Genomic DNA, 20,954 nt, shown 5'->3' with positions numbered 1-20,954 from the left:
GTTTATGTACGTTACCGCCGTTACATTGTCCGAGTGGACTTGAATGGCCTGATTCCGAAGTAGAGATGAGGTCTGCAGAAGTGCGTTGTAGATTACCCTGATTTCCAAGATGTTTATTGGAAGGACAACTTCCTGACTTGACCATCTTCCTCGAAACTGCACCCCAACCTCTGAGGCTTGCGTCTGTGGTTAGCAGAATCCAATTCTGAATCCCGAACCTCCGACCCTCGATGAGGTGAGAAGTCTGTAGCCACCACAGAAGGGAGATTCTGGCTTTTAGCGACAGACAGATCCTCTGGTGCATATGAAGATGCGATCCGGACCATTTGTCCAACAGATCCAGCTGGAAGGGCCTCGCATGAAACCTTCTGTATTGAAATGCCTAAGAGGCCACCATTTCCCCCAGAAGGCAAATGCACAGATGCACCGAGATCCGGGTTGGCTTCAGGACAGCTCGAACCATCGACTGGATTTCCACAGCCTTCTCCAAGGGAAGGAACACTCTCTGAGATTTTGTGTCCAGTATCATACCCAGGAAGGAAAGCCTCTGCGTTTGTTCCAGGTGAGATTTTGGTAATGTCAGAATCCACCCGTGATCCAGGAGTAGTCTGGTTGATAGGTGAACCGCTCCCTGGAAGATGCCTTTATCAGAAGATCGTCCAGGTATGGAATTATATTCACTCCCGGTTTGCGGAGTAGAAACATCATCTCTGCCATTACCTTGGTGAACACTCTCGGTGCCGTGGAGAGACCAAATGGCAAGGCCTGGAACTGGTAGTGGCAGTCCTGCAGTGAAAACCGTAGATCAGCCTCATGAGGCGGCCAGATAGGAATGTGAAGGTACGCATCCTTGATATCTAGAGACACTAGGATTTCCCACTCGTCCAGACCTGAGATCACCGCTCTCAGAGACTCCATCTTAAATTTGAACACTCGTACGTACGGGTTCAACGACTTGAGGTTCAAAATCGGTCTTACCGAACCGTCCGGTTTCGGTACTACAAACAGGTTGGAATAATATCCCTTGTTTTGCAGATGAGGTAGAACTGGAACAATTAATTGAGTCTGTACCAGTTTTTGAATGGCGTTCTGTAAGGTTATACTTGCTTCCTGTGAAACTGGTAAGCCTGATTTGAAGAATCTGTGAGGTGGGAGTTCCTGAAACTCCAGTCTGTAGCCCTGGGAAATAAGATCTATGACCCAGGGATCCTGGCATGATGTAATCCAGATGTGGCTGAAAAATTTTAGTCAGGCTCCCACCTGCCAGTCTTCCAGGCATCGCGGTCCACCGTCATGCTGAGGGCTTTGAGGAAGCAGAGCTTAAGCTCTGTTCCTGTGAACCGGCAGTTGCTGGTTTTCGTGGTTTACCTCTAGCACCTATGGCAGCTGTAGAAGAACCTCTGGTTTTGCTCTTAAATTTGGCAGTCCGAAAGGACTGTAGATTAGGTCCTGAGTAGGCTTTCCGGCTGGGGGAGCTGCAGAAGAAAGATACGTGGATTTACCTGCAGTAGCTTTGGAGATCCATTTGTATAGTTCATCTCCAAATACGGCTTCTCCTGTGAAGGGTAGGCCTTTCCATGCCTTTCCTGGAGTCCGTGTCGGCAGTCCACTGGCGTAACCATAAGCCTCTGCATGTTGAAACTGCCACAGCATTGGTGCATGCATTAAGCAAGCCTATTTCTTTTATGGCTTTCACCATAAAATTAGCAGAGTCCTGTATATGTTGAAGGAGTAAAACAATCTCCCCCTTAGGCAAGGTACCTAACCCTTCAGTTAGGTTACCCGACCATTTTGCGATGGGCTTAGTAATCCACCCACATGCTATAGTGAGTCTCTGTGCCACCCCAGCAGCTGTATACAAAGATTTGAGTGTATTCTCAATTCTACGATCAGCCGTGTCTTTTAGGGAGGCTGCACCAGGGACAGGCAATACAATTTTCCGTGACAGCTTGGATATTGATGCATCCACTATCTGTGGATTTTCCCATTTTTTTTCTATCCTCAGGAGGAAAGAGAAAAGATGATATAAATTTTTTAGGGATTTGAAATTTCCTATCAGGATTAACGCACGGTTCTTCAAACACGGTATTTAGTTCCTTTGACACAGGAAAAGTGGCTGAGGATTTCTTTTTTACATTAAAATAAGATTCCTCAGTCTCCTCTGTTACCTTATCAGGGATATGCAGAACCTATCTGATAGCCTCTATGAAAGCCTCTATTCCCTGTGACAGAGTAGTCTCCCCCACCTCTGCGTCCACCTCCCCCTCCTCCATGTCTGACCCCTCATCATCAGAGTCAGACTGCAGGATATGGGCCAAAGGACGTTTTTGCGGACAAATGGTAGGGGACTGAGATGCTGATTGTCTTAAGAATTGCGTCTCTTACTCATTGCGGGATAATTTAGTGGTAATATTGGAAATCATTCCCCTAATGGAATCCAGCCAAGCTGGCTCCGCCCCACTGGCCTGGGAAGATACACTGTACTGAGTACACTGTAGTGAACCCCCTAGGGAAGAGGAACTGTGCCTTACATGAAGCGCACTCTTTGTCTGACATACTGTGACAGTGACGGCATACACACACAGGAAAAGGTTAAATGCACAATTAACCCACAAAGAGCCCTTGAAGAGACCCACAGAGATAGCCTGGAGCTAGCACACAGTGCCCTTACTGCTAATGCCAAGCTTAGCCGGGTCGCAGACTAAGTACTCAGATTGGGGACTTAGTACACTAGTAAGCGCTCCCCCCTGCTATGACCCCCTGGTACCGCTGAGGTAATCTGGAGTCTCTCCGGAGGAGCTGCGCGTCCCTGTCAGTCAGTGTCTGCGTCCACTGCAGAGGGAAAATGGTGCTGGTGAGTTGCTGGATCCGCTCATAGTGAAGCCTCGCCCCTTCAATGGCGTGCGGTCTTCCCACTTTTTTATACTGGCTGAGGTAATTTTTAGTGATTAAAATGGAGTCAGTCACCTTTTAAGTCTGTAATGCCAGTCTGGGTACTGTGTACACCCGTAGTGTATTTAGATTCAGTTCACTCCCTCAGAAGCGATGCGTCCGCACTGTGTACTGAGTCTAGAGACTCTGCCGCCCCCGTAGACGCCGTGCGTCTCTGTACCTTCATGCCGCCATAATGGCTGGTGAGCCGCTAACCGGGATGCCGGCTTAGTACTCACCAGTCTTCTTTCTTCTGGCTCTGTTAGGGGTGGCAGCATGCTGCGGGAATGTACGCTTGCCATGGTGGGGCGTGCGAATAGTTCCCTCAGGAGCTAGTGTCCTGAGGGAACGGGACCATTAACCCTTCAAGAGGTTGGGCCGTTTCCCCCTCCCTAAGTCCTACGAAGCAGGCAGGCTGGTGCCAACTAGTCCTGCCTGAAAAAAACAAACAGAGAAAATAAATGTAGAAAACTCTTCTGAAGCTTCAAGCGACGTGACTGGCTCCTCCAGGCACATTTTCTAAACTGAGTCTGGTAGGAAGGGCATAGAAAGAGGAGCCAGCGCACACTAACAAATTCTTAAAGTGCCCAAGGCTCCTAGTGGACCAGTCTATACCCCATGGTACTAAATGGATTCCCAGTATCCTCTAGGACATAAGAGAAATAAGATATTCCCCCCTGAAAAGCTAGAGAAATTACCTAAACAATAACGAGCACATAGCTTTAGTGCAAGCTGACTGAAATTGCTGTCTCAAGTACATACTTGCAGCTGAAAGGACATAATTGGGTAGTAATGGGGCACTCATGCACAGGATAAGTTGAAACAGAGCGTGTTAAGGGACTGTAGGTGCAATGCCAGCCTAGGCAGGCTAGGCAGGCTGTCATTTGCCACTTACCTGGCCAAGCATGACTATACCTGACATGGGCCCTCATTCCGAGTTGTTCGCTCGCAAGCTGCTTTTAGCAGTATTGCACACGCTAAGCCGCCGCCTACTGGGAGTGAATCTTAGCTTAGCAAAATTGCGAATGAAAGATTCTCTAAATTGCGAATAGAAATTTCTTTGCAGTTTCTGAGTAGCTCGATACTTACTCTGCCACTGCGATCAGTTCAGTCAGTTTCGTTCCTGGTTTGACGTCACAAACACACCCAGCGTTCGCCCAGACACTCCCCCGTTTCTCCAGCCACTCCCGCGTTTTTCCCAGAAACTGCAGCGTTTTTTCACACACACCCATAAAACGGCCTGTTTCCGCCCAGAAACACCCACTTCCTGTCAATCACACTCCGATCACCAGAACGAAGAAAATACCTTGTAATGCCGTGAGTAAAATACCAAACTTCTTAGCAAATTTACTTGGCGCAGTCGCAGTGCGAACATTGCGCATGCGCAATTAGCGGAAAATCGCTGCGATGCGAAGAAAATTACCGAGCGAACAACTCGGAATGAGTGCCATGGTCGCATCTGATACGACAGTGTCAGAAATGCCCACCAACAACTGTTGGAAGGCAATCTTTGCAGCTAACGCGATCAAAAGACAGTGTTGGCCCCTCTGCTCCTTTGTAACCCCCCAGTCACCTCCTCACGTCCCAGCCACTGAGAAGGGTGATCCTAATAGGAAAACTCAACAATAGACAATATTCCTGCAGCACGACCTCAGATGACTCAGTGCAGTCTCGGCTGTTCATACCACTCCATCGGACTGGCTACACCGACTCAGACTGTAATCGGCTATCGATCGCCTGCAGTTTGAGACCCCTGCTGCATCTGAGACTCCCCCAATGTTCCTCTCCCAGGCAACCGCAGTAGTGGTGAGCAATCTTCAGGAGTGCCCACCCATTGCTGCCGGCTGTTCTCCTTAAAGTTTTATGCAGTAAAGAAAAAAAAGTTCATGTGTTTATGTCTGTGTGTATTCTCAAATTATGTACATAATAGCTATGTAAACTTGATTCAGTATTCTTTTAATGACAAATCTGCATGTTTGCTGACAGATTTCCATACATTAATATGTACTGTATATAGGGCCTAATTCAGATCTGTTTGCTTGCTAGCGTTTTTCGCTGCGCAGCGATCAGGTAACTACTGCGCATGCGTGTCGTATGGGTACAAAGCGGATCGTTGCTGTGCACTGGTTCTACCGAAGAATCCATTCGCACGGGCGATCGCAAGGAGATTGACAGGAAGAGGGCGTTTGTGGGTGGCAACTGACCGTTTTCTGGGAGTGGTTGGAAAAACGCAGGCGTGTCGAGGCGTTTGCAGGGCGGGTGTCTGACGTCAATGCCGGGCTCGATTAAAGGCTGAAGTGATCGCAGCGGCTGAGTAAGGTCAGAGCTACTCAGAAACTGCACCAACTGTTTTTGTACTGCTCGGCTGCACATGCGTTCGCACACTTGCAAAGCTAAAATACACTCCCCTATAGGCGGCGTCTATCTGTTCGCAGCGCTGCAAAAAAATCTAGTGAGCGAACAGATCTGAATTAGGCTCATAGTTTTTTATTTTACTTGCAGAAATAATACAATGCCATTTTAACAGTAATATTGAAAAAAATGATGTGCAATACTGAATGCCTACAACATATCCTGTGTTTAATTCTAAACATGTGAAAAACATCTCACCTTGATTATATGTTCCTGTACACAAGTAGGATCACTGCTACCCAGTATACTGAGCAGCTCATCATCCGATATAAAGAAGAATCGGGGGAAAGCATTCCTCTTGGAGTCAAGGTAATCATTCAAACTTTTCTGACATTTCTCAAGACTCTCGCTAAGGTTTTGTAAATCAAACAGTCGATTTGAGGCTTGACAGCATCGCTTTATGACGGGATCTTTCACAGTCTCTGACATTATCTGTAAAGGAAGATTAGAACATTATTTATTGTATGTATCTTAAAAATAATGTATCAGCGTAAACAATAGGGGCCTGGAGCAGGAATTTTGGATGACGGAGGTGGTTGTTTCAGGTTAGTAAAATGTACAATGCCACCATTATATGTGATGCAAGGAAAAATAAGATTTTACTCACCGGTAAATCTATTTCTCGTAGTCCGTAGTGGATGCTGGGGACTCCGTAAGGACCATGGGGAATAGCGGGCTCCGCAGGAGACTGGGCACTCTAATGAAAGATTTAGTACTATCTGGTGTGCACTGGCTCCTCCCTCTATGCCACTCCTCCAGACCTCAGTTAAGGAAACTGTGCCCGGAAGAGCTGACATTACAAGGAAAGGATTTTGGAATCCAGGGTAAGACTCATACCAGCCACACCAATCACACTGTACAACTTGTGATAAACTTACCCAGTTAACAGTATGAACAACAACTGAGCCTCACTCAACCGATGCTACATAATCATAAACAGAGCATCAGATAAACCTGATGCAACCATAAAATAACCCTTAGTTAAGCAATAACTATATAAAAGTATTGCAGAAGTCCGCACTTGGGACGGGCGCCCAGCATCCACTACGGACTACGAGAAATAGATTTACCGGTGAGTAAAATCTTATTTTCTCTAACGTCCTAGTGGATGCTGGGGACTCCGTAAGGACCATGGGGATTATACCAAAGCTCCCAAACGGGCGGGAGAGTGCGGATGACTCTGCAGCACCGAATGGGCAAACACAAGGTCCTCCTCAGCCAGGGTATCAAACTTGTAGAATTTTGCAAATGTGTTTGAACCCAACCAAGTAGCAGCTCGGCAAAGCTGTAATGCCGAGACCCCTCGGGCAGCCGCCCAAGAAGAGCCCACCTTCCTTGTGGAATGGGCTTTCACTGATTTTGGATGCGGCAATCCAGCCTCAGAATGAGCCTGCTGAATCGGGTTACAGATCCAGCGAGCAATAGCTTGCTTTGAAGCAAGAGCACCCACTTTCTTGGATGCATACAGGATAAACAGCGAGTCAGTCTTCCTGACCCCAGCCGTTCTGGTTACATAATTCTTCAAAGCCCGGACTACGTCAAGCAACTTGGAATCTTCCAAGTCACAAGTAGCCGCAGGCACCACAATAGGTTGGTTCAAATGAAAAGATGACACCACCTTTTGCAGAAATTGCGGACGAGTCCGCAATTCTGCCCCGTCCATCTGGAAAACCAGATAGGGGCTTTTACATGACAAAGCCGCCAATTCTGACACACGCCTAGCCGTTTAGTTTTAATAGATTCCTGACCAGTGTCACGAGCTCCTGAGCTCTCTCTATCGGGAGATAAGCCTTTTTTATGGTCTGTGTTTAGGATCATGCCTAGAAGAGGCAGATGAGCTGTAAGAACCAACTGCGACTTTGGAATATATAGAATCCAGCCGTGTTGCCGTTTCGCTTCCGGAGAAAGCGATACGCTGTTCAGCAACTGCTCTCTTGATCTCGCTTTTATGAGGAGATCGTCCAAGTACGTGATAATAGTGACACCTTGCTTCCGCAGGAGCACCATCATTTCCGCCATTACCTTGGTGAATATTCTCAAGGCCGTGGAGAGACCAACCGGCCATGTCAGAAATTGGTAATGACAATTCTGTACCGCAATTCTGAGGTACGCCTGATTAGGTGGATAAATGGGGACATGAAGGTATGCATCCCTTTTGCCCCAAGACACCATAAAATCTCCCCCTTTTTTAGGCTTGCAATGACCGCTCTTAGCGATTTCATCTTGCACTTGAACCTTTCCAGGTATATGTTCAGGGATTTTAATTCCGGTTTCGGGACTACAACCTGGTGGAATAATAACCCCCTCCTTGTCGAAGGAAGGGAACCTTGACCACCACCTGTTGAAAATACAACTCGTGAATTGCAGTTAACCCTGTTACCCTCTCGCAGGGGGAAGCCGGCAGGGCCGTCAGTGAGGAGGCATCTTCTCCAAATCCAGCTTGTATCCCGGAGACACAACATCTATTGCCCAGGGATCTAATAGGGAGTGAACCCACTTGTGGCTGAACTTACGAAAGCGTGCCCCCACCGGGCCTAGCTCCGCCTGTGGAGCTCCAGTGACATGCGGTGGATTTTTTGCAGAGTTCGGGGAGGACTTCCCTGGGAACTAGCTGTTCCATTGCTTATTCTACAGGACACGTCAAGCAGAAATTGACATAGCTTTGACTCTAGGACCCAGTATACTCATGTCTCTTTGGGCATGTTTTATATATATATATATATACCTATCTCTTAAGACAGCATCTTCAATATATATATATATATATCTCTATATATACATATATATATATATATATATATATATATATATAGAGAGAGAGAGACAAAGGATGTTCGGCACTCCACCTTACTGTAAACCACAACACGCTCCGGTGCCCGACCTGGACACACCATATATGCAAGCAAGCCAGCTGGACGGCACTCACGGAGACTAGATATATTCAACAAATAGACAGCTGAAGCTGGTGGGCAGTCAACGTTTCAGAATTTTACTTCTTTTTTCAAGACAACCAGATACAGACAACAAACAGACATATATACCTTACCCAAACCTCGTGCTGGCTGTACGCACCCGCACCTGTCGTGGACCGATGACGTCACTGGCTCCCGTCGGCGCCTACGGACCGGCATCACATTGGGGGCGGGGACCGCAGCGTGCAAAACCATCACCATGGTGATGAACTAAAACAAAAACAAATAAATGACACCTCCGTGAGGAAGAACATAATCGCTAACTCTGGACTGCATAGCATATCTCCCATTGTAAAACATCCATCTAAACAACTGTAATATACTAAAGTTAGAAATGTCTAAGGATATTACACATGGATCTAGGAAATTACTAATGCATGATATATAATTATATATTGCTATAATATATGACATACTATATGCAAATCTACTTTAATTACTGTAACTGAATACTGTAATGCCACGGTAGAATTATCCTAAAAAGCTAGAGAAAGACAGAATTTCATTAAGACCATGTGGTCGGACAGTCTGAAGGCAATGGATCCATCTGGACTCTCGCTGCAGCAACTGGCGTCCACGATTGCCACCCCTAATATTGGGGGGTATCCAGTCAATCATTTTGTACTTGATGGTGGCTAGACTATGTTGGCATTCCTTAAAATGTCTAGCCACCGGTTGTTCCGACCCTTTTCCATCTATTGCCGCTCGTATCGCGGAGCGGTGTAAAGCTATTCTCTCCTTAAATTGCCTAGTTGTTTTGCCCACATAGAATTTTCCACATGGGCAACGAATGTAATAGACAACGTAGCGACTTGTACAGGTCAAGGGATATTTAATCTTGAATGTTTTCCCAGATCGTGGATGTCTAAACGTGTCACCAACCTCCAGAGCACTACAGGTAGTTCATCCTAAACACCTGAAATTACCAGGTTTGCGAGACAGAAAATGAGTGGGTTTAACTGGGGTAAAGTGAGTAATGTCATTGTGTACCACTATATCCTTCAAGTTCCTACCACGTCTGTATGAAGGAAGAATGGATTGCTTTCTCATCATAGGTAATGCCTTGTCATCAGAGATAATAGGCCAGATCGTCCTGGCTTTCTTCATGAGTTCACACTACTAGTAGAATAGTCTTGTGTCTTTGACGGAAAGTTTTTTGCACAAACAGCAGGTTGTGCTATGGGGTCATGTGTGGCCCCTAGTTTCGCCAACATTTTCATGTATGATATTGAAAAATGTTTATTCTTCAGTAATAAGGAAATCTCAAATCATATCTTTGCTTTTTGTCGTTACATCGACGATATTTTTATGTTATGGTCTGGGTCAGAAGAGTCGTTTGTTGAAGCCATAACTCATATCAATCAGTTAGATCCTGATATTAAATTCACATATACAATGAGCTTCTCCGACATACACTTTTTGGACGTGGCAGTCCATCAAGATGATGGCAATCGACTACACACTTCTGTGTACTTCAAAGACACCGACCGGAATACAGCATTACATGCGGATAGTCATCATCCGCCGTCGATGAAATGGGGCTTGCCCTATGGGCAATTTCTCAGAATTTTTCGCATCTGCAGCAGTAAGACGGATGCTGAAACACAGATTGATTTGATGATAATCAAGTTTTTACAGCGGGGTTACCAACTGAAGTTATTGAAAGAAGCAAAAAACAAAGTATTGGCTCTAGATAGACAACAGATGTTATTGAAACATTCTAAAGATCCAGTGCAGAATAAAGTAATTTGGACACAAGACTATTCTACTAGTAGTCCCGAACTCATGAAGAAAGCCAGGACGATCTGGCCTATTATCTCTGATGACAAGGCATTACCTATGATGAGAAAGCAATCCATTCTTCCTTCATACAGACGTGGTAGGAACTTGAAGGATATGACACAATGACATTACTCACTTTACCCCAGTTAAACCCACTCATTTTCTGTCTCGCAAACCTGGTAATTTCAGGTGTTTAGGATGCACTACCTGTAGTGCTCTGGAGGTTGGTGACACGTTTAGACATCCACGATCTGGGAAAACATTCAAGATTAAATATCCCTTGACCTGTACAAGTCGCTACGTTGTCTATTACATTCGTTGCCCATGTGGAAAATTCTATGTGGGCAAAACAACTAGGCAATTTAAGGAGAGAATAGCTTTACACCGCTCCGCGATACGAGCGGCAATAGATGGAAAAGGGTCGGAACAACCGGTGGCTAGACATTTTAAGGAATGCCAACATAGTCTAGCCACCATCAAGTATAAAATGATTGACTGGATACCCCCCAATATTAGGGGTGGCAATCGTGGACGCCAGTTGCTGCAGCGAGAGTCCAGATGGATCCATTGCCTTCAGACTGTCCGACCACATGGTCTTAATGAAATTCTGTCTTTCTCTAGCTTTTTAGGATAATTCTACCGTGGCATTACAGTATTCAGTTACAGTAATTAAAGTAGATTTGCATATAGTATGTCATATATTATAGCAATATATAATTATATATCATGCATTAGTAATTTCCTAGATCCATGTGTAATATCCTTAGACATTTCTAACTTTAGTATATTACAGTTGTTTAGATGGATGTTTTACAATGGGAGATATGCTATGCAGTCCAGAGTTAGCGATTATGTTCTTCCTCACGGAGGTGTCATTTATTTGTTTTTGTTTTAGTTCATCACCATGGTGATGGTTTTGCACGCTGCGGTCCCCGCCCCCAATGTGATGCCGGTCCGTAGGCGCCGACGGGAGCCAGTGACGTCATCGGTCCACGACGGGTGCGGGTGCGTACAGCCAGCACGAGGTTTGGGTAAGGTATATATGTCTGTTTGTTGTCTGTATCTGGTTGTCTTGAAAAAAGAAGTAAAATTCTGAAACGTTGACTGCCCACCAGCTTCAGCTGTCTATTTGTTGAATATATCTAGTCTCCGTGAGTGCCGTCCAGCTGGCTTGCTTGCATATACAGGTTGAATATCCCTTATCCAAAATGCTTGGGACCGGAGGTATTTTGGATATGGGATTTTTCCGTATTTTGGAATAATTGCATACCATAATGAGATATCATGGTGATGGGACCTAAATCTATGCACATAATGCATTTATGTTTCATGTACACCTTATACACACAGCCTGAAGGTAATTTTAGCCAATATTTTTTATAACTTTGTGCATTAAACAAAGTGTGTGTACATACACACAATTCATTTATGTTTCATATACACCTTATACACACAGCCTGAAGGTCATTTAATACAATATTTTTAATAACTTTGTGTATTAAACAAAGTTTGTGTACATTGTGACATCAGAAAACAAAGGTTTCACTATCTCACTCTCACTCAAAAAAGTCCGTATTTCGGAATATTCCGTATTTCGGAATATTTGGATATGGGATACTCAACCTGTATATATATATATATATATATATACATGCCTACTAGGGTCTCAATCTCTGCCAATAAGGTACCTGTTCACGCTGCCACCGCGCTATAAACCCATGCCGACAAAATCGCCGGTCTGAGTAGCGTACTAGAATGTGCACGCTATCTGCAGGATACCTGAGAATAGCTAGTGCTACCTTCTGTGCAAACGTGACACCCTAGGGGAAGATTCCCATCACATCCTGGCCCTAGTGGGGAAAGGATACTGCCTGAGAATTTTTTATTTTTTTTTTGTTGGAAGCTGCAGTCTCTTGTCTGGAGATTCCCACTCTTTTTCCTCATGAGAGGAGGGAAATTTACCTCAGCTTTCTTTCCCTTAACATGTGTACCCTTGTGTCAGGGACAAATGAGTCATCAGTGATATGCAAATCCTCTTTTATTACAATACTCATATATTGAATACCTTTCAGCCATTTTGGCTGTAACTTTGCATTATCGTAGTCGACACTGGAGTCAAACTCCGTGTCGATATCAGTGTTTATTATTTTGGATAGTGAGCATTGTGAGACTCTGAAGGTCTCTGTGACATAGGGACAGACATGGGTAGATTTCCTGTCTGTTCTCTAATCTTTTGTGCAATAAATTCACCTCAGCACTTACACATATCCAAACAGGTGTCGGCGTTGTCGACGGAGACACCCTCTCACACACATATTTGCCCTATCTCCTCCTTAGGGGAGCCTTTTATCTCAGACATGTCGACACACACGTACCGACACACCACACACACAGGGGATGCTCTATTTGAAGACAGTTCCCCCACAAGGCCCTTTGGAGAGACAGAGAGAGAGTATGCCAGCACACACCCCAGCGCTATATGACCCAGGAATCACACAGTAACTTAGTGTTAACCCAGTAGCTGCTGTATATATTGTTTTTGCACCAAATTTATATGCCCCCCTCTCTTTTTACCCTCTTCGATTGCAGGGGAGAGCCTGGGGAGCTTCTCTCAGCGGATCTGTGGAGAGAAAATGGCGCTCGTGAGTGCTGAGGAAGAAGGCCCCGCCCCCTCAGCGGCGGGCTTCTGTCCCGTTTCTGTGTAAAAATAATGGCGGGGGCTCGTACATATATACAGTGCCTGACTGTATATATGTATAATTTTGCCAAAAGGTATCTTAATTGATGACCAGGGCGCCCCCCCCCTGCGCCCTGCACCCTACAGTGACCGGAGTGTGCGGGTGTGCTGTGGGAGCAATGGCGCACAGCTGCAGTGCTGTGCGCTACCTTAAGTGAAGACAGGAGTCTTCTGCCGCCGATTTCGATGTCTTCTTGCTTCTGCTGCTTCTGTACTTCTGGCTCTGCGAGGGGGACGGCGGCGCGGCTCCGGGAACGGACGATCAAGGTTAGGTACCTGTGTTCGATCCCTCTGGAGCTAATGGTGTCCAGTAGCCTAAGAAGAGCAACTTAGCTGCAGTGAGTAGGTTTGCTTCTCTCCCCTCAGTCCCACGTAGCAGAGAGTCTGTTGCCAGCAGAAGCTCTCTGAAAATAAAAAACCTGACAAAATACTTTCTTTTCTAGCAAGCTCAGGAGAGCCCACTAGGAGCACCCAGCTCTGGCCGGGCACAGATTCTAACTGAGGTCTGGAGGAGGGGCATAGAGGGAGGAGCCAGTGCACACCAGATAGTACTAAATCTTTCTTTAGAGTGCCCAGTCTCCTGCGGAGCCCGCTATTCCCAATGGTCCTTACGGAGTCCCCAGCATCCACTAGGACGTTAGAGAAAACATAATACCACAAATCTATTCATCAATTTCAAATGAAAGCTAGTTTAACTAAATAAAAATATAAGAATAAGTATCTAAACAGTGAAAGGTACATGAAAGTGAATATGCTAGATGTAGTTTCTTGTTACATCTCTGTATAGACTTTGAACACAGTAGGAGCTGACGGCTGCCTCTCTTTGTGAGTTCTGGGGCTCATTTAGAGTTGTACGCATCTGTGCTCATAACATACACATGTGATAAAGCTAATTTATGGCGTATGTTAAGGGAAGTCCAATTCAAAAACCATAGCATCTGCACCAGGTGTACATTAGGTGAAACAAGCGTGTATACTTACACCATACCATATATTTTATGGTCGTAAATGTTAAAGCCACAGTATTGTAAACAATTTAGTAATGTAATGTACTGTCACATACATAAGAGAGTTTACGGTCTTGAAAGTGTAATTAAAAAATATGGAAGTCATATTTTGAGAAAAAGCCACGGCTGCTGCATCGTAGCACTTCACACTCAAACTCAGTCGCACACAGATGTAAAAATGTTGCACATCAATTTGATCAGTGCAGTCTAGCAAACAGTGTTTTTTCTCCCAGTTGTTTTATTTATGCAAAAAAGGATGCACATTTTATGTGAGCAAGACGCCAGGACCAGGCGCTCCGAGAGTGGCTATTTGGCGAGACTGAAGCCACAGTGAATGGTAGACATGAGAGAATCAGGATGATTTAATGGGTACAGTGGTAATGGGCTGCTAATGGTGTGCAATGGACTGTGGTGAGGGTGAGGCTGATATGCTGGGCAGGATGCTGCATATGTTGGGTTTTAGACTGTATGTGATGGGTGTACTGGACACAGGGCTGTAAGTGGTGGACAAACCACAAATAAACAAAATGACCTTCTGAGGAAGCCACTGAGATCAAGAGCAGCTGGAGAAACACATTAACGGATCTTGTTGGAGCACTACACTGTACCTGCTGGCATTGCCCGCTACACCACCAGATGGTGAGGCTGTCTTGCGACATTGTACTCCCGAAAAAGCTGCATCATGAAATGCTTTTTCAAAAGTAGGCAAGTATGCTGTGGACTGTTACTTTAACTCCTAACTGCAAAGGACTGCTTTTACTAACATTTATGTCATAGGAGACTGTTCTGCTCAGAAAGACAAGGCACTAATCTCTGAATTGCATGTTAACAATTTAACAGACGGAACATAAACATGGAAATAACTCTAGCACTAAATAACGCTATAGCACTATATCATATATTGTTGACTCTCATGTTTTAATAGATTATTTTAATTGTTGTTTTACGTTATATACCGGCCGGTGTGTATTTAGTAAAAAAAAAAATACCTGCTCCCAAGCACTACGCTCTTTTTCTTTTCTGTGTGTGGTAGGCATGGTGTCTGTTATTCACAGTATATTTCCCATGAAGTGTACTCTGAGTCTATTTCTCAGCATCACTTCAATTTTATTTATTGGATTTAAAGTATATATGTGCATTAATAACACCTTTGGAGCGCAACCTCGGTCTCTGCTTTAGGTTATCTCTTCTCTAAAACCAGCCGTGTTCTGATAGGAGATAATGAGAATGTGGCGCAGAGACAAAAAAGAATGGCTCTGTAGGTGTGGAAACTCTGAATGCAGATTTTACAACATTTAAACCAGTTATATGGATTGGAAAAATAGGATTTTAATTACCTACCGGTAAATCCTTTTCTCGTAGTCCGTAGAGGATGTTGGGGTCCACATTAGTACCATTGGGTATAGACGGGTCCACTAGGAGCCACTGGCACTTTAAGAGTTTAACAGTGTGGGCTGCCTCCTCCCACTATGCCCCTCCTACCAGATTCAGTCTAGAAACTGTGCCCGAGGAGACGGACATACTTCGAGAGAAGGAATTTACACAGATGGTGGCGAGATTCACACCAGCTCACACAAACAAAGCAAACCAAGCTAACTAGCCTAAAAACTCAGCAACAGCTGAATAACATTACTGAACCAAGAAATAACGCAGTACTTAACTAAGAGCAAAGCAGTACTGACCAAGTAACCACTGCAGGATAACGAAGCGCTGGGCGGGGGCCCAGCATTCTCTACGGACTACGAGAAAAGGATTTACCGGTGGGTAATTAAAATCCTATTTTCTCTTACGTCCTAGAGGATGCTGGGGTCCACATTAGTACCATGGGGATTTAACAAAGCTCCCAGAATGGGAGGGAGAGCGCAGAGGCTCCTGCAGAACTGATTGACCAAACCTTAAGTCCTCAGAGGCCAAAGTATCGAACTTGTAGAACTTAGCAAACGTGTTCGACCCAGACCAAGTAGCCGCTCGGCAAAGCTGTAAAGTCAAGACACCCGGGCAGCCGCCCAGGAAGAACCCACCTTACGAGTAGAGTGGGCCTTAACAGATTTTGAACACGGCAATCTTGCGGTAGAATACGCATAGTGAACCTGATCCAGCAGGACACCCAAAGTTTCTTAGGATCATACATGACAAATAGAGAGTCCGATTTTCTGTGACGAGAAGTCCTCTTCACACAAATTTTCAGAGCCCTTACAACATCCAGGGACTTTGATGGAATTGAGGATTCAGTAGCAACTAGCACCACAATAGGTTGGTTGATATGAAAAGCCGACACAACCTTTGGAAGGAACTGCTGACGTGTCCGGAGCTCAGCTCTATCTTCATGGAAGATCAAGTAGGGACTTTCACAAGAAAAAGCCCCCAACTCCGACACACGTCTAGCAGAAGCTAAGGCCAACAAAGTGACAGCCTTCCAAGTGAGAAACTTGACCTCAATCTCATGTAGAGGCTCGAACCAATCCAATTGGAGGAACTGCAACACCACGTTAAGATCCCAGGGAGCCGTAGGCGGCACAAAGGGAGGTTGGATGTGCAGAACCCCTATCAAAAAAGTATGAACCTCAGAGAGGGAAGCCATTTGTTTCTGGAAGAAAATGGATAAGGCCGAAATCTGGACCTTTATCGATCCTAAACGCAGGCCCATATCCACACCTGCCTAAAGGAAGAGGAGAAACCATCCCAGTTGAAACTCCACTGTAGGAAACTTCTTGGATTCACACCAAGAGACATACTTTTTCCAAATGCGATGGTAATGTTTAGACGTAACTCCTCTCCTAGCCTGTATCAGAGTAGGAATAACCTTGTTCGGAATGCCCTTCCGAGCTAATATCTGGTGTTCAACCTCCATGCTATCAAATGTAGCCGTGGTAAGTCTTGATAAGCGAACGGTCCCTGTTGCAGAAGGCCCTCCCGAAGAGGAAGAGGCCTCGGAGCTTCCAGCAGCAGATGCAGAAGATCCGCGTACCAAGCCCTTCTTGGCCAGTCCGGAGCAATGAGAATTGCCTGAACTCTTGTTCTCTTTATGATTTTTAGAACCCTTGGAATGAGTGGAAGTGGAGGACACACATACACTGACTGGAATACCCACGGAGTCACCAGGGCGTCCACCACCACTGCTTGCGGGTCTCTTGACCTGGAACAATACCTACGAAGCTTCTTGTTGAGACATGAGGCCATCATGTCTATTTGAGGTAGACCCTAAAGATTTGTCACCTCCGTGAACACCTCCGGATGGAGGCCCTATTCTCCTGGATGGAGATCGTGTCTGCTGAGGAAGTCCGCTTCCCAGTTGTCTACTCCCGGAATGAAGATTGGTGAGAGCGCCAGTGCTTGCCTTTCTGCCCAGAGGAGGATCCTTTTTACCTCTGACATTGCAGCTCTGCTCTTCGTTCCGCCCTGTCGGTTTATGTAGGCCACCATCATTACATTGGCCCTCATTCCGAGTTGTTCGCTCGTTCTTTTTCATCGCATCGCAGTGAAAATCCGCTTAGTACGCATGCGCAAAGTTCGCACTGCGACTGCGCCAAGTAACTTTACTATGAAGAAAGTATTTTTACTCACGGCTTTTTCTTCGCTCCGGCGATCGTAATGTGATTGACAGGAAATGGGTGTTACTGGGCGGAAACACGGCGTTTCTGGGGCGTGTGGCTGAAAACGCTACCGTTTCCGGAAAAAACGCAGGAGTGGCCGGAGAAACGGTGGGAGTGCCTGGGCGAACGCTGGGTGTGTTTGTGACGTCAACCAGGAACGACAAGCACTGAACTGATCGCACAGGCAGAGTAAGTCTGGAGCTACTCTGAAACTGCTAAGTAGTTAGTAATCGCAATATTGCGAATACATCGGTCGCAATTTTAAGAAGCCAAGATTCACTCCCAGTAGGCGGCGGCTTAGCGTGTGTAACTCTGCTAAATTCGCCTTGCGACCGATCAACTCGGAATGAGGGCCATTGTCCGACTGCACTTGAATGGAGTCGGACAATGTAATCTCTCGCTTGGAGAAGACCATTGTACACTGCTCTTAGTTCCAGAATGTTTATCGGAAGACTGGATTCCAGATTTGACCACCTTCCAACCCCGGAGACTTGCGTCCATGGTTAGAAGGATCCAGTACTGAATCCCGAACCTGCGGCCCTCAAGAAGGTGAGACATTTGCAGCCACCAGAGGAGTGAAATCCTTGCTTCTGGTGACAGACATATCCTCAGGTGCATATGTAGGTGAGACCCCGACCACTTGTCTAGGATATCCAGTTGGAAGGATCGAGCATGGAATCTTCCGTACTGTAGAGCATCTTAGGAGGCAACCATCTTCCCCAGAAGGCGAATGCACTGATGAACCGAAACCCAGGCTGGCTTCAGGACATCCCGGACCATTGATTGAATCACCAACGCTTTTTCCTCCGGTAGAAACACCCTCTTCACTTCCGTGTTGAGGATCATCCCCAGGAAAGACTATCTCCTTGTCGGTCCCAAATGTGACTTCGGATGAGTCATGAGAGCAATGGACTGCAATAAGGTCTCACTGGTCGACGCCTTTATCAGCAGATCGTCCATATATGGAATTATGTTCACTTCCTGTCTGCGGGGAAGAACCATCATCTCTGCCATCACCTTGGTGAACACCCTCGGTGCAGTGGAGAGACCGAATGGCAGTGACTGAAAATGATAGTGACTGTCTAACAGTGCAAACCTGAGATAAGCCTGATGTGGCAGCCAAATCAGAATGTGGAGGTACGCATCCTTGATATCCAGGGATACCAGAACCCCCCCCCCCCCTCTAGACCTGAGATCACCGCTCTCAAGGAGACTCCATTTTGAACTTGAAATCCCTCAGATAAGGGTTTAACGATTTCAAGTTCAAAATCGGTCTGACCGAACCATCCGGTTTCGGTACCATGAAAAGGTTTGAATAGTAACCCTTGTTTTGCATATGCGGTGGAACTGTAACGATGACCGCTGACCTTTCCAATTTTTGAATGGCTTCCTGTAGGACAGCCCTGTCTGTCAGTAACGCTGGCAAGCCTGATTTGAAGAATTGGTGAAGCGAGAGTTCTTGAAACTCCAGTCTGTACCCCTGGGATACAATATCCTGCACCCAGGGGTCCAGGCCGTATGACACCCAGACGTGGCTGAAACGTCTGGGCCTCGCACCCACCAGACCGTCCTCCAAGCTGTGTGGCCCACCGTCACGCTGAGGATTTTGAGGAACCAGAAGCAGGCTTCTGGTCCTGGGAGCCTGCAGGTGAAGGCTTTTGGGATTTTGCACGCCCACCTCTAAAGAAAGTGATAGGGGGCTTGGACTTTTTTGTTTTAGTGGTCCGAAAAGGACTGCGATGTGGATGAAGAAAAGGGTTTCTTCGTAAAAGGCGTAGCTGAGGGAAGAAACGGTGACTTACCCGCGGTTTCCGTGGAAATCCACGCATCCAACGCTTCCCCAAACAGAGCCTGACCTGTGTATGGTAGGTTCTCCACACTTCTCCTGAATTCCGCCGACCATTGGCGTAGCCAGAGTCCCCTGTGAGCTGAGACTGACATGGAAGATATCCGTGTATTCAGCGTACCCAGGTCCTTCATGGATTCCACCATGAACCCCGCAGAATCCTGTATGTTACGTAAAAACAGTTCAATGTCACTTCTATCCATTGTATCTAAGTCTTCTAGTAATGTGCCTGACCACTTTTCTATAGCTTTTGAGATCCATGCACAGGCAATAGTAGGCCTTAATACCACCCCTGAAGCAGTGTATATGGATTTGAGTGTAGTTTCAATCTTACGATCAGCCGGTTCTTTTAACGCGGTAGATCCGACGACAGGTAAAACCACTTTTTTGATAGTCTGGAGACAGAAGCGTCAACTATGGGTGGGTTTTCCCATCTTTTTCTATCCTCCTCAGGGAAGGGAAAAGCAACCAGAACTCTCTTGGGGATCTGGAATTATTTTCTCTGGGGTTTCCCAGGATTTTTCAAATAAAGCATTTAATTCTTTAGACGCAGGGAAGGTTAGCGAGGCTTTCTTATTGTCTGTGAAGTAAGCCTCCTCAACCTGCTCAGGTGGTGTGTCAGTAATGTTTAACACATCTCTAATGGCCTCAATCATGAGCTGCACCCCCTTAGCCAGGGATGCCGCCCCCCTCAGTACATCCCCATCACTGTCTGCTGTGTCAGAGTCGGTATCCGTGTCATCTTGCATAATCTGGGCAAGTGCACGTTTCTTTGGGAATATGTTAGGGGATTGAGAAGGAATAGGAACCTGACCAAACAGCCATAGAATTCTTTAAAACCTGAGTTTCTGTCTCAGTATGAGCTACCCTAGTAGAGATCTGAGATATCATTCCCTTAATAGAAGTCAGCCATTCTGGCTCATTAATAGGAATCTGAGACAATGCATTACATTCCTGGGTACATGGAATGGATTCTTCTGGAGACGAAATATCCTCTGCAGCATAAGACACAGAGTCCCTGGACATGGTTATGTGAGAAACATACACCACACTCACACAGGAAAATGTCAGACACAGTTTCCCCCAAGAACTTTCAGAGAAACACAGAGCTTAGAGCCAGCACACACACAGCGCTTAATAAGGTAGATATAACAAAATACCTGGTGCTGCCTGTGTACCCTTAATAGACTACACAGTAATTATACAGCCTTCCTCCCCTTCTACAACCCCTAGTACCGCACAGAATAGCTGGAGTCGTGTGGAGGGACAGCTCTCCCTGTCAGCGTCTCTGTAGCTGGATCTGCAGGGAGGAAAATGGCGCTGAATGCTGCTGGGTCCGCTCTGAGGAGAAGCTCCGCCCCCTGAAACATGGCGCTGCTTCCCGCTTTTACATCTTTATACTGGCCTGAGGTATGGTGCTGGCAGCGGTACCAAGGTTCCTGACAGCCTGAGTGACCAGTGTAGGGTATAGGCGCTGGCTCAGGGCGCCCCTCATAGCGCCGCACTGTGTACCGCTGAGCCTCAAGAGCGCAGTTAGTACCGCGCTCCCACCCTGTTGCCGCCATCTTCACATTGGCTCTCCGCTTGCCAGGGCGCCAGTGACTTACTCGCCACGGGAATCTTCTGGTTTTGTTAGGGGTTGGCGGCATGCTGCGGGAGTGAGCGGTCGCCTGG

The 20,954-nt window shown here is 46.2% G+C and overlaps 1 protein-coding gene across 2 annotated transcripts in view; it reads right to left on the bottom strand.

Moving 5' to 3' along the window:
• The window catches only part of DNAH10 (dynein axonemal heavy chain 10), a 712,041-nt gene that overhangs the window by 241,464 nt on the left and 449,623 nt on the right, over positions 1-20,954 (bottom strand). For both annotated transcript variants that reach the window (XM_063964569.1, XM_063964570.1), the window contains one exon: positions 5,542-5,775. In XM_063964569.1, the coding sequence (XP_063820639.1) occupies positions 5,542-5,775 (234 nt within the window). The remainder of the gene's footprint in view (positions 1-5,541; positions 5,776-20,954) is intronic.

This window comes from Pseudophryne corroboree, chromosome 1, assembly GCF_028390025.1.
Source record: "Pseudophryne corroboree isolate aPseCor3 chromosome 1, aPseCor3.hap2, whole genome shotgun sequence".
Lineage (NCBI taxonomy): Eukaryota > Metazoa > Chordata > Amphibia > Anura > Myobatrachidae > Pseudophryne > Pseudophryne corroboree.
This window is presented reverse-complemented; position numbering and strand designations above follow the sequence as displayed.